We start from the raw sequence: 14,946 nt of genomic DNA, 5'->3' as shown, positions 1-14,946 counted from the left end.
TCAAAATTGTTCCACCTCTGGAAACCTGCACTTTATGCTGACACATGGTAGGTAGGTTCAACAGCTATTTGGTTAGCCAAGTAAACATTTCAAAAGGAAGATTCTTAGCCACACTGATATTGTCCTAGCCACTACGTAAACTAATATTTAAACAAGGTTCCTGTGGATAGATAGTAGCCTAGGTTTCCTTTGGATGATACTCAACTATTTTCCAACAAAAACTGTAAAAATATATAGCTTGTATCTATGAGAAGCATATTGTGTAGCTCAAACAAATTTTTCTACAGAAATTTCCGGTTCTGTTCTCCTTTGCAGTTCTCAGGATGTGGCAGAATTCATAAATACCTATTAATATTAGAAAGAGCGTGTGGAATTTTTCTTTAAAATCAGATTTACAGCTATGTATAGTAATGGAGCCATTCTTTTAAATAATCTCTTTCCCCCTCATTTATTGTACTTGCACCTTCTAAAAAAAGAGCAGAGTGTAATCTGAAAAAATATAGACCTAAAGGGCTGAAATGTATCACTGTTCAAACTACTGATGTCACCTGGAAAGTAAGGGAAGCTTGGGAATTAATTGGTATGCGATGCAAGACCGATAATACTTATTTTTGTGCTTACAATGGAAGTTTGTTGCAATAAGTGAAACTCATCCTCCAGAACAAGAGGGCAGAATCTCCATAGAAAAAAGAATAACACAAAGAGTGCCATGGCATATGTCACTGCTATATCATGTTTGTTTGGTGGTACTTGCCTGGCTAGGCCTGTCAAGAAATTAAACAAATATATTTCCTAATGCCTTCCATGACATCAGATTCATGCTTCAAATCATTTCAGTTTTCAACACTCAGAGGACTCATTAAAATTAGAGCTCTGGGCTTCCCTGCTGGCGCAGTGGTTGAGAGACTGCCTGCCGATGCAGGGGACACAGGTTCGTGCCCCGGTCCGGGAAGATCCCACATTGCCGCTGAGCGGCTGGGCCCGTGAGCCATGGCCGCTGAGCCTGCGTGTCCGGAGCCTGTGCTCCGCAACGGGAGAGGCCACAACAGTGAGAGGCCCGTGTACCGCAAAAAAAAAAAAAAAAAAAAAAAAAAAATTAGAGCTCTTCCCATCACCCCACTGTGAATTTATATTCTAATTAGCAAAGATTCTACATATTGTTCTTTTTTTCCTACAGGATAATTAATTTTTTTAGAGCATCAGAAGGAAAAAAAAAGTAGCTATAAAAGACATTTGGGGGACCAATGAGGATATTATTATTATTGATATGCTACTGATATTATTTAATAAATGAATGGTAAGTTTTTTAGGGTGATAAAGGTATTGTGATTATATAGTTTCCTATAGACATGCTAAAGTATTCAGAAGTGTCATGATATCTACAGTTAAAACGAATGTAGCAAAAAATTAACAACTGGTGAATCAAGGTGAAGAGTATACAGGTGTTAATTATATTCTTTTAACTTTTCTGAAGCTATTTAGTATTAAAATTTTCAACATAAAAATTTAAGGAGAAAAACATGATTTTTTAAAATTTGAATCAAAATTATCAATAAATACGCTTATGAGAAAAAGCGTTACTAGACCTCAAACTGTAATTCTCTTTTCCTAATAAATGTCATACATAAGGACTTTTCCACTGAAAACCAAACATCAAAGGCGTTTCCTATTCATGAAAGCATTCTAAACAGCCATTCATTAGAGCAATTTTGACAAAGCTTGAGAACAAAAAATACATTACACTTAGAACAAGAGGGTTAAAATTTCCCAGTTAGCCATAGGACTTACCTATCCATGTCATCATCTCCCAGTAATAAGGGTGGGAAGGGCAGAGGAGGCAATGTTGAAGTTTTTAGGTGTGGAATAGCAGCTGTTACAGATACTTGAGTCTTCACAGGAACCTGTACAGGGGGCTGAGAATTTGCCTGAGTGGACAGAGTTGATGTCCTTGGGTGAATAGAAGGGGGCAAAGTTGAAGTACTAGAAGAAAGAACCTGACTAAATGCTGGTTGGGGAGGAGGCAGAGGTGGTTGCTGTGGAAGAGCTGGTAGTGGAGGCAAAGGTGGCAAGGGGGGTGTCTGAGGTGGAGGGGTAGTAGTTGGTAAAGGAGGTGGAGAAGTAACTGTGGGAAGAGGTGGAAGGGTCTCCTTTTCAGATGTCTCTGTCTCTTTTGAAGTAGCAATCTCCTCTTTCAGTGCTACAGGTTTAGAGTCTCTTGTTCCCTGTCCTTTCGAATCTTTAAGAACAGGATGCTTCTCAGAGTTCTCATCCAACTTTATTTTCCCTGTATCTAAAGAATTTTTGACCTCTGTATTTAGATGTGTTACATTCACCAGTTCAGTATCTGGGGCAGATTTTTCCAATTTTATACCTCTGGGTAACTTTTTAGACTCCACGCCTGAATCCTTAGCCTCTACTGAACTGTTCTCTTTTCTAGGCAAAAATATAGGTGAACCCTTGGATTCCTTTCCATCCATTTTTGCTGCAGCAGCAGCTGCTCTTTCCTTCTTTTTCCTACTGAGTTCAGCTCCCAAGCTGGAGTTCAGTGGAAGCCTGACAGGTGAGATACTGGAATGTCGACTGCGTGACCCGGATCTCTTCTTTTTACTATGAGAAGATGAGTGTCTTGAATATGCAGGACTTCTACTTCTAGACTTCATGGATTTTCTACTGGAAAAAGAAAAAAGCAGTTTAAAATGGATAGACTACAGCAATATGGAATAGATCAGTTAAACAAACTATGAAGAACTGTAACTTAAAAAACCCACTTTGAGTATTTAGCAATCTTAAAAATAGATTAGGTACCATCAAATAATAATAATGTATCAATATTGGTTCATTAATTGTAACAAATGTAAGCTGTTAACAATAGGGGAAACTGAGTTTGAGGACATAAAAGAATTCTTTGTACTATCTTTACAATTTTTCTGTAAATTTAAAACTGTTCTTTACTTAAAAAAATAGATTAGAAGGAAATAAATCCTGCATGGCAACATATTTCAATAATATAATCTAAAAATTATCCACTACTTATTCAACTGAAGGAAGATGGATGGATACATTTTTCCCATGTTAGAAAATGCCCTTATTCACAATGATTATTTTTAGCATTTTGGTTTAAATATCTGATAAAGTGAAAACATGATTTTAAAAATCATACTTAATGCTAAACGTGGGTTATATCAATTAGGAAGTTAAAAGTAACTAGGACACTTCACCAAAACCTAAATTGTTTACACTAGACAGCTATTTTATTGAGAAATCCCAGGAAAAGATTGTTGCTTGCATCCTCACTTTATAATTAAGTTGCACCTATACTAAACAAACCCCCAATATACAAGAGTTAGGATTTACAATAACTAGATAAACCTGAGAAACTGTCTTACCGAAATAATTTATTAGAAGTTCTTAAAATTATGATGGCTTCTAGTACTTTCAAATATAAAATGATTTCCAATAAACTTTTTAGGAATTCATAAAGCAAGGTATTATTGCATGTTCAACTTATCTTGTCCATTATTAAGGAAGGATTGGGAAGTAAAACCTGGGAATCTATAAGGCAGATTATTCTAAATTAAAACCCAAACCCTCATTAATTATTTTTTGCTTTTTAATAAAGCCTAATGTGCTCTGGCCTCAGTGTGAGGAGGGAAAAAAAATTTGCACAAAAAATGTGACTGGACAAAAGGTAATTTGCCCAGTAGTGTAAAACAAATTGTTCCCATTCCAGATCTTCAATATCTCCCTTTATCGTTGATCATTGGTAAGACTGATGTGATTCAAAATGTTTCAAAACAAATAGCATATACATTGTAGGTGAAACAACTCATATGATGTTAGTCATGATTTTCTTTTACCTATAATGCTTTTTGGCAACTTTCTTCCAAGTTTATTAAAATGTAAAGTTATCATTGGAATCAAAGTGCTCAAAACAACAATAACAACAACGTATATATGAACATGAGGATATAAAATACTTAAAGTAGTTAAGTGAATTTACCAAATATCCACTTACCCTTCAGAAAACGAATACTTCTCTTGTATATAAGTGGCTAAAACAAGAGGTTTTCTCTGAATTATATAGGCTGGTCTAAAACTAACATTATCTCAGGAAAACACTAAGTAATGTCAGAGATCATGCTCTACAAACCACTGTTTCTTTCATCTTTCAGCATGGCTAAATCTTCCTAAGGAACTCTGCTACAAACCTTCAACTTCTGAACAGAAGCCTACTGTTAATAGGACGTTTGGATGGCCATAAGTTATATACATGTTACACTTGAGGTCCAGGTCCACTCTTCAAGGAAAAAAGGAGGTAAAGGGAACAACAAGTAGGTAAATGCAGGCAACAAAAAAAATTGTCTTCAAAAACAAATGTATTTTTTCCCTGAATTAAGTCAGGTTCTACCATTTGAAATGAAATTTCTACTATTAATCACTAATTTGGTGGATGCAAAGACCTTGCATTTCTGCCAAAGCGTTTTCAGTCTTTAGAAATGAAATCTTTTAATTTTGACTGTCTCTCTCAAGGAAAAAAAAAAAAAAAGAGAATACCATAAAAGGGATCTGTATGTTCCTCCACTCTGACTCTAAGAAACTGAATGAGGAAAAATACATACATAACGCACACACACAAACACGTAACGCACACACACAAACACATAATGCTCTTTTCTTTTTTTTTTTTAAACATCTTTATTGGAGTATAACTGTTTTACAATAGTGTGTTAGTTTTTCCTTTACAACAAAGTGAATCAGTTATACATATACATATGTTCCCATATCTCTTCCCTCTTGCATCACCCTCTCTCCCCATAATGCTCTTTACAAGCCAACTAAAAATTTGCATGTGACTCCAGGATTATTATGTAGTGTTTATATTTGTGTCCTATAATACTGTGTCTCCAATTCTTTCTTGATTTATTTTTACCATCACTGCACTAGTTTCAACTAAATGAGAAGAGGAAGAGAGAACTTGAGATTTGAATCCAAAAGGAATCATTGCAAAGTAGCAGTTTTTACTGAAACTTGTTTTAGTGTTTTAGCCTCAATGTAATTCTGTATTCCCAAACCCCATAACAATAAAAAATTCTCAGAACAGCCTTAATGAAACTACTCCCTCAAGAAAACAAATATTCTGAGAATATTTCTTAGGCATCCTTAAAAACTAAGCAATTTTACAAATGGTACATTTAAGACATCCATTTCACTGTATATAAATTTACCCCTCATCCCTCCAAAAAAAAAAAGTGAACTCTAGCTAATGGTGTACATGCTAAAGTGTTTATAGTGAAGTATACGGATGTCTGCAACTTACTTTGAGATGAATCAAAACAAATGAAGGTGGAGAGATGGATAGAGATGATAAAATGTATAGCAAATATGAATTGCAGAATCTAGGTGGTACATACTTGAGTCCTCACTACAATTCTTTCAACTTTTCTGTTTAAAAAATTCTAATAAAATGGAGGGGAAAAGCCTAAGGAACTTCAGACTCTGACAGCTAGGAACTCCTGTAGCTTGATGAATTCAAACTAGTTTATGAATAATTATAACTTTAAGTCAACAAAAATTACTCACATTGACATATAAAAGACATGCATGGATTTTTTTCAAATTCGAATAATTTCTCTACTAGTGTTCAACAACATTTTCCTCATTCATTGATAGAATTTACTGACTGGCTCCAAGTACCAGGCACTGTACCTGGCTATGCATTCATATTTACTAATTAATCCTCACAACAACTCTAGAAGTAGGTAGTTATTATTCTCATTTCACACACAGAGAAATTAAATTATACGCCAAAGGTCATAAAGCAAAATTAGGATTCCACTCAGGTATAACTCCAAAGCCCAAGTTCTGCTTTTGAGGAAAATGTTAAGCCTACAAAGAGGGAGGTACATCTCATCACCTAGGAACAAGAACAGTTTTCTGTAGACAATTCACTTCAACAATTAAATTTCAAACTAACATGACTTTCTCACCAAAAATATCACAGTGAAGGTACTATTGCCAATTTTTAAGAGAAAGATTTTGAAATTCACCTGTGGTCACAATAAGTCAATGGTGATGCTGTAAATAAAATCAAATTACCCTTGGAACCAATTTCTGCTAGGTTATACCATAAAAGGGAAAAAGAACTAACTGAATTTCCACTAGAAACATCACATAAAAGACAGGAGTCTCTTGTAAGTTATCAAAAAATTGTCAATTAAAAAAAATTGTCAAGTAGGAAATAAACTTACAAGTTTGGAGACTCAGTGAACAGCACAAATGGTAGATGACTTAGGCAAATAGCCCCAAGATAATACAAATGAAAATTTTTAATTTCTTACATCTCCAATCAGGTCCAATGAAGCCTAAGGCACTAATACCAAAGTGATTTTTTAAAAGTTAAGACAAAGCAACCGAAATAGCTGGATAAACTCTGGGGACCAGTATCAATCCTATGCAGTCAGTAAGCAGAAGCCTATGATTTTTCTCACATGGGAGCTTACAGCTGAAAATCCCACCACTGGAAGTACCTACCTTTAGCAGCAGTAGGCATGTGAACTCTGCACTTCTCCAATTCTGGGTTAAGAGGAGACCAGTCTCACCTACATGATGACTAGCCAATAGCAAAGTGTTCTAGTCAATGATGAACAATGGGGGCTTCAACAAAATGTTAACATGTCTAATCGCCAGTTCCTCATAAGCCACCGAAAGAAAGAACGGACTGTTAGACAAATAGCTCACCTGGGGAGCGGACTCCGGCTCAGAGAGCGCTTGCTCAGGAAAGGGCTGCTGGACCGCCTTCGGCCGTAGGGACTGGGTGATCTCCCACTGTAAGAGCCACTCCTTTCATAGCTGGAAGAACGTCGCCGGCTATAGGGACTTACAGACCTCTGTCGTCTACTGTAGGGACTGGGTGACCGTGTGCTGGACTGGTAGGCCGAAGGCTCCTTGTAAGGTGGGCTGATTGACTGCCTTCTTGAGGTACTTCCCGGACTCTTCTTGTAGGAGTCATAATTGCTAGAGGTGTGAGATCTCGGGGGACTAAGGTCATAATCTTGGCCGTAAGAAGCTCCTGACGGGCTATCATCTTGCTTGGGGCTGTCCGACCACTTCCGGTGGGGACTCCTGGACCTCCGTTTGGGGCTGTCTACGGTTTTGTAACTTTTGGGTGTTTCCCTTTTCCGATGACTTTTACTCCGGTCTTTGTGCCCGGACTTCAACTCACGTTCTTTCCGGGTCTTCTCCTTATGGAGTTTGGATGACCTGGATTCCTTGTTGCTGCTGCTTTTGGAGATCTGCGTCTTCCCATGGTCATCATTCTCCTCATTTGAACGCTTTGAACTTCCTGATATCCGGTCCTTCATCGATCCCGACTTGCTGGAGGCTTCCAGGTTTTTTTCTTTCTCTGACTGTTTAGTTTTTAGTAAGTCCCGGGAACGTCTGTGCTGGTGGTGACGGTGTTTGTGCAGGCGGTCACTCCGATCAGTCCCGCGACGTTCATCATTCTCCCTCCGGTCCAGTTTGAAGGCCATGTCGTCAGAGAAGGTATCGGAATCAGAGCTAATGTCATCATACTCCACCAAAGGTTTGATAATTGTACCCAAAGGTGCTGCTTCGGGGGTCACCAACCCCATGTCTTTGGAGTGCTTGGACCTATGCCGCTTGTGCTTCGACACCAAGCGGTGACGCTCTCTGCTGTTGGAGCTGCCACCTCCCGATGACGGCTGCAAAGTTCCAGAAGCTCCTCCACTCCCGTCCTTCTTGCCCCCATGTCTCTCTGGATTGGGCATTCCCTTTCCCCTGGCCTCAAAAAGGGGAAAAAGTTCCCCAGCACTCCAAAAAGTAACCCCCACCCTCCCCCCCAGCCCCAGCCCCACGCCTACCAAAGCGCCCCTACAAGGGGGTGGGGAGGGAAGGGACGGTAGCCCAGGCTCCTCCTCCCTCCCGACTCCTCAGCACCCTCCTACATGAGGTGGGGGGTGAAGGAGCCAGGGAAGAAATGAGAGTTCCTCAGCAGTGGAGTTGCGAGACAACGGGTAGCCGCTCGAGTCTGTTTCCCCTCCTCCCCACGCCAAGCCACTCCTCAGGCCCAGGCGCCGGGGAGGTCGAGAAAGTAGGAAGCCGACGGCCCGGGGCTGTGGGGCCGACTCCGGCTCTGGGGCCCTGTGAGGACTGCGCGGGCCCTTCCCCTACCCGGTAGCCCGGCTCGGGGCGGCTTCCTGTCGCTGGGGTCCCGCGGCCTAGGTGCCTCACGCCCCCTTTGTCCCTCGCTCCTGAAAGAGCCCCTTTTCTAGCTTCCGCCTCACCTCAATACCTCACACTCACTCGCTCCCTCACAGAAGATCACAGTCACACACTAGGTTAAACCGAAACGGCACTGGGAAGAGGGGGGAGGGGGTAATCCCAGGAAACATCGCGAGAATCTGCAGTAGTCTCGCGGTATTTCGTGCTTCCTTAGACCTCTCGCCACTGCTTGCTCAAACAACGCGAGAGCAAGTCCCGGGCCAGAAACGCATTCCGCCAGATTCTCGCGACAAGATCACAGTTCCGCGTTTGAGCAAAACTTTATTGAAACGGACCTAGGAGGAATTTTTTAATTCAAGACTTTATTAATAACTCATTGAATAGCTCATTGAACAAATACATATTCCCAAGTTCCGGCGCAAACTAATTTTTGCATACTCTGTTACAGCTCCTTTAAATACCAGGATGAAAAGGGCAAATGTGGGGCTATTTCAACCCAAGTCATTAGGTATTAACGATTCTTCTCACTTAGGTAGCATATACTACTACGTGCATTATTACTAATTCTCGTACTGCCCTGAAAAACACGATTTCCTCATCCCTATTTTACAGATAAGGAAACCCGGACTCAGAAAAGTTGAGTAAGTTACTTAGGGTAACAAAGCTAATCCAGCAAGGGCCAAAGAAGAGATTAAAATTCACGTCTGGGGACTTCCCTGGTGGTGCAGTGGTTAAGAATCTGCCTGCCAATGCAGGGTGCGTAGGTCCGGGAATATCCCACATGCCGTGGAGCAATTAAGCCAGTGCACCACAACTACTGAGCCTGCATGCTACGACTACTGAAGTCCGTGCACCTAGAGCCTGTGCTCCGCAACAAGAGAAGCCACAGCAATGAGAAGCCCACATACCACAGCGAAGAGTACCCCCTAATCGCCACAACTAGAGAGAAATCCTGGGCACAACAACGAACACCCAACACAGACAAAAAAAAAAAAAAAAATTCATGTCTGACCTTAAACTACAAGCTCTTTCATTGTGTGGTACTACCACTCTCCAGTCTGCTTAAAATCTTAAGAACCTTGAAAGCTCATCACCTCTTGAGATCATCTTATGGTTCTTTTGGAATCAGCCATTTATCTTCACACAGAAGATTATAGTTATGAACAAGCAAAGCATAGTATTCATGAACTGGAAAAAGTATCTTACACTGACCCTCATCATTTTTTTTTTTTTTTTTTTTTTTTTTTTTGGTGCGGAACGCGGGCCTCTCACTGTTGTGGCCTTTCCCGTTGTGGAGCACAGGCTCTGGACGCGCAGGCTCAGCGGCCATGGCTCACAGGCCTAGCCGCTCCACGGCATGTGGGATCTTCCCAGACCGGGGCACGAACCCATGTCCCCTGCATCGGCAGGCGGACTCTCAACCACTGCACCACCAGGGAAGCCCTGCCCCTCATTTTTTATTTTTCAAAATTCCTTGGCACATGTTAACTCATTCCATTCACAACTTAGCTCTTCACAACTTACCCCTGAACTAGTTTGCATTAGTGAGGCAACTAAGGAACAGAGAAGCTAAGTGGCTTGTCCAAGGTTCCCCATTCTTTTCTTCAATAAATATATGTGTGTGAGACTTTAAGTTCCTTCTCTGTGTACTAGTGCCCACTGAGGCCCCTCAAGAAGGATATAGACAATATATTCATACCTCAAAATATAAGATAATAAATGTCATAAGAATGATACAGAACAGTGTGGAGGTTCAAAAGAAGATTGGGAGTGGTAAGAGAAAGCTTTATAAAAGTATGACATTTGAGGGGCTTCCCTGGTGGCGCAGTGGTTAAGAATCTGCCTGCCAAAAAAAAAAAAAGAATCTGCCTGCCAGTTCAGGGGACACTGGTTCGAGCCCTGGTTTGGGAAGATCCCACATGTCGCAGAGCAATTAAGCCCGCGTGCCACAACTACTGAGCCTGCGCTCTACAGCCACAACCACTGAAGCCGGCATGCTTAGAGCCCGTGCTCTGCAATGAGAAGCGCACACACTGCAACGAAGAGTAGCCCCCACTCTCCACAACTAGAGAAAGCCCGCACGCAGCAGCAAAGACCCAACACAGCCAAAAAAAAAAAAAAAAAAAAAGTATGACATTCGAGTTGGACCGGAAAGAGTAGATAAGGACTTGTATATGCAAAGAGCAGCCAGTAAATTAGGAGCCAGAAAACGTTCTGAATGAAGGCAGAAAAATCTACTCTCCAAATCACTCCCTGAAAATGTTCTTGTTGCTTTGGGTCACATGGGTACAAAAAAAGTTTTTTACTTAAATGTTTGAGTCCATAAATCTTCATTTAAAAAAATGAAAAAGACGGGGAATTCCTGGCGGTGCAGTGGTTAGGACTCGGCGCTCTCACTGCCAGGGGCCCCAGTTCCATCCCTGATGTGGGAACTAGGATCCCACACGCCGTGTGGCTCAGCCAAAAACAAAATAAAGAAAAAGACCAAGTTTTTCATGACAACTTTTTAATCATCTACGGAAGTAAAATTAATACTATCAAGAAAAAAGAAAGAAAAAAAGAGGATAGAATTAAGTACTCGAACTCAGGTGTGGTAACTCCTCATTCATTTCTGCAAGAGGGCCTGGATGTAAACGTCTCCACCAGTGTCTAACATGATGGCAGATAACATGAGACTTAATGAGCCGATTAGATGAAGTGACTGGTCCACCTTATTAAACGTTGGCATGAGTTCAGCAAAATTACTCTGATTTTTTTCTATCTTTTAAATGAGATCAAGGTTTTAACCCAGGATGCACCCACAACCCACAGTAAAATGGAAAAGTGGGGATGGCAGAAGGAATCGTGATGTGTCAAATTAAATCTTGAAGAGTAAAATTCGTTATCCAAATTAATCCACCATCATTCCAGCAGTAGAAACTTTCATTTTTAAAATTAATTTATATTGGAGTATAGTTGCTTTTTTTTTAACTCATTGTGTTATTTATTTATTTATTTACTTGGTTGCACCAGGTCTTAGTTACAGCTCGATGGCTCCTTAGTTGTGGCATGTGGACTCTTAGTTGTAGCATGCATGTGGGATCAAGTTCCCTTACCAGGGATTGAACAGAGGCCCCCTGCATTGGGAGCGCGGAGTCTTTACCACTGTGCCACCAGGGAAGTCCCTGGAGTATAGTTGCTTTACAATGTTGTGTTAGTTTCTGCTGTTCAGCGAAGTGAATCAGTTGAACATATGCACATATCCACTTTTTTTTTTAGATTTCCTTCCCATTTAGGTCACCACAGATCACTGAGTAGTGTCCCCTGTGCTAAACAGTAGGCTCTCATTAGTTATCTATTTTATACATAGTAGTGTATATATGCCAATCCCAATCTCCCAATCCGTCCTACCCCCTCCCTTCTGCCCTTGGTAACCATAACTTTGTTCTTTACATCCATGACTCTATTTCTGCTTTGCCAATAAGTTCATATATACCATTTTTCTAGGACCCACATATAAATGATATCATATGGTATTTGTCTTTCTCTTTCTAACTTACTTTGCTTAGTATGATAATCTCTAGGTCCATCCATGTAGCTGCAAATGGCATTATTTCATTCTTTTTTATGGCTGAGTAGTATTCTATTGTGTGTGTGTATGTGTGTGTATATATATATATATATATCTCACATCTTCTTTATCCATTCATCTGTTGATGGACATTTAGGTTGTTTCCATGTCTTGGCTATTGTGAATAGTGTTGCTATGAACATAGGGGTGCATGTATCTTTTTGAGTTATAGTTTTGTCCAGATACATGCCCAAGAGTGGAATTGCTGGATCATATGGCAACTCCATTTTTATTTTTGGGGGGAACCTCCATACTGTTTTCCACAGCGGTTGCACCAATTTACATTCCCATCAACAGTGTAGGAGGGTTCCCTTTTCTCCACACCCTCTCCAGCATTTATTATTTGTAGACATTTTAATGATGGCCATTCTGACCAGTGTGAGCTGGTACCTCACTGTAGTTTTGATTTCCCCATTTCTCTAATAATTAGCAATGTTGAACATCTTTTTATGTGCCTGTTGGTCATCTGTATGTCTTCTTTGGAGAAATGTCTATTTAGGTCTTCTGTCCATTTTTCGATTTTTTTTTTTGTTATTGAGTTGCATGAGCTGTTTGTATATTTTGGAAATTAAGCCCTTGTCAGTCTCATCATTCACAAATATTTTTCTCCCAGTCTATAGCTTGTCTTTTCCTTTTATGGTTTTCTTTGCTGTACAAAAGCTTATATGTTTGATTAGGTCCCATTTGTTTATTTATTTATTTATTTATTTTTTTTTTTTTTTGCGGTATGCGGGCCTCTCACTGTTGTGGCCTCTCCCGTTGTGGAGCACAGGCTCCGGACGCACAGGCCTAGCGGCCATGGCTCACGGGCTTAGTTGCTCCGCGGCATGTGGGATCTTCCCGGACCAGGGCACGAACCCGTGTCTCCTGCATTGGCAGGCGGATTCTCAACCACTGCGCCACCAGGGAAGCCCTGTTTATTTTTTATTATTTTAAAAGATATGGTACATTTTTAAAATTATTTATTTATTTATTTAGGCTGTGCTTGGTCTTAGTTGCGGCTCATGGGATCTTAGTTGCCGCATGCTGCATGCAGACTCTTAGTTGAGGCACCCACGTGGGATCTAGTTCCCTGACCAGGGATTGAACCCAGGCCCCCTGCACTGGGAGTGTGGAGTCTTACCCACTGGATCACCAGGGAAGTCCCCTGTTTGTTTATTTTTGCTTTTATTTCTATTGCCCTGGGAGACTGACCTAAGAAAACATTGGTATGATTTATTGTCAGAGAATTTTTTGCCTATGTTCTCTTCTAGGAGTTTTATGGTGTTATGTCTTCAAGCCTTCAAGCCATTTTGAGTGTGTCTAAATTTTAAAACACAAGTGCTGAGATTGGACCAAAAACTGGTGAGAATTGTGCCTTTGTAAAGTAAGGGTTGCTCCCCTCTACAGAAAAACTTTGAACTCTGAAATTCCAGGGCTGCATGATTTGCTTTATTTGCATGACCTCCCAGGGCAGGGAGTCAGGGCAACTCTGGGAAGCCCAAGGTGATCAGTCAGGTGATGACTGTAGTTTCCCTGTAAATCCCCCAAAACAGGTCAGAAAGCTTCTCCTTAGGCTGTACACAAGGGGAAATATTTAACTAAAGTTATAATAATTTTCCCCCACCCCAAGGCCAATTTGTTAGTTTAGATTTTGGTTTAAAGAGTCCTCTGGAGTCTCCAACAAAGCTTAGTCATTTAAAATTTGTCCATCCTCCTCTTGTTGGCATATAAGATTACTCCCATGTGTAGCTTAAATGCTTTTCTTATTTAATGACAGATCTCTCCTATCTTTAGAGTACAAGTTTTTCCACAATGTCATTTCAGCTGCATTTTCGGATGAGAAAGAATAACTTATTCTATTCTGTGACTAAAATTTGGTAAAGTTTATTCTGTTTTCAAGTTTTACATGATATAACATTTCCTGGCCACACTTAGTACAGACATTATTGTTTACTTGTACAGAGAGCTTCCATGGGGAAATGTAACTGTGTATCCAACAGTGATACTTTGGGCATAAGAATAAATTAACAACATTTTTTTGGGTGCCTACAATTACAGTGACCAGTCATATTTTCAGAACTCTAAATCAGGTGAGCCTATCAAGGGCTGGGGCTGTGCTTTCAAGTTTATATTACCAGCTCCTAATACACAAGTATTAGGACTCCACAGATATTTGTTGGATGAAGACCACTTTGACAACAGGAAACAGCATTTTCTTTTATTTTTTGTTTTTATTTATTTATTTATTTTTTGGCCGTGCCACACGGCTTGTGGGATCTTAGTTCCTCAACCAGAGATCAAACCCAGGCCCTTGGCAGTGAAAGCATGGACTCTTAACAACTGGACTGCCGGGGAATTCCCACAGCATTTTTTTTTTTTTTTTTTTTCGGTATGTGGGCCTCTCACTGTTGTGGCCTCTCCCGTTGCGGAGCACAGGCTCCGGACGCACAGGCTCAGCGGCCATGGCTCACGGGCCCAGCCGCTCCGCGGCATGTGGGATCTTCCCGGACCGGGGCACGAACCCGTGTCGCCTGCATCGGCAGGCAGACTCTCAACCACTGGCCACCAGGGAAGCCCCCCCACAGCATTTTAAATATGAACTGTCTTTGGAAGTTCTCACTTGGATAAATGCTCTCTGTACTTCATCAATGTTAAGATTGCTAGATTTACATGAACATACTTTTACACTAAAAAAAATTTGTTGATTATCTGATATTCAAATTTAATTGAGTGTTCTGTTTTTTATCTGACAACACTATCTGTTTATTCCAACAATATGCATTGAGTCTCTGACATGTGTCAGAAGCTAGGCTAGGCAGTATCACTAGACAGTAGTGAAAGCAGCCGCCCTTCTTGGATTTGATAGTTTAACAGGGAAGACAGGCATTGAATGCATCATCATGTACTTAATTAATTTTGATGGTGAAAGTGGTATTAAAGAGAAATTTGAAATAATATAACGGAGGACCTGATCAAGTCAGGGGTTAGAGAAGCCTTGTTTCTCTAGTCCAGAGCAAGAGACATTTACATTGAGATCTGAATAAGACAGCTTCAGTGAGGAGAGTGGGGTGGGGTAGGGAAAGACCTCCCAGAAGTTAAAAAAGCATGTTCAA

At 40.6% G+C, this 14,946-nt stretch overlaps 1 protein-coding gene across 11 annotated transcripts in view; it reads right to left on the bottom strand.

The window, feature by feature from the left end:
* Positions 1 to 8,399, bottom strand: part of CDK12 (cyclin dependent kinase 12) — a 62,338-nt gene extending 53,939 nt beyond the window's left edge. For 6 of the 11 annotated variants that reach the window (XM_067021197.1, XM_059046589.2, XM_059046588.2 and 3 more), the window contains exons 1-2: positions 6,739 to 8,384; positions 1,789 to 2,670 (exon numbers count right to left, since the gene is read on the bottom strand). In XM_067021197.1, the coding sequence (XP_066877298.1) occupies positions 1,789 to 2,670; positions 6,739 to 7,787 (1,931 nt within the window). In that variant the 5' untranslated portion in view covers positions 7,788 to 8,384. Of the gene's footprint in view, positions 1 to 1,788; positions 2,671 to 6,738 lie in introns of all 11 variants that reach the window. The other 5 variants (XM_067021200.1, XM_067021198.1, XM_067021195.1 and 2 more) reach the window with 2 other exon arrangements.
* Between the last annotated feature and the right edge of the window lie 6,547 nt (positions 8,400 to 14,946).

This window comes from Kogia breviceps, chromosome 19 (assembly GCF_026419965.1).
Source record: "Kogia breviceps isolate mKogBre1 chromosome 19, mKogBre1 haplotype 1, whole genome shotgun sequence".
In the NCBI taxonomy this organism is placed as follows: Eukaryota; Metazoa; Chordata; class Mammalia; order Artiodactyla; family Physeteridae; genus Kogia; species Kogia breviceps.
The sequence above is the reverse complement of the archived record's forward strand: the minus strand, read 5'-3'. Positions and strand labels throughout refer to the sequence as shown.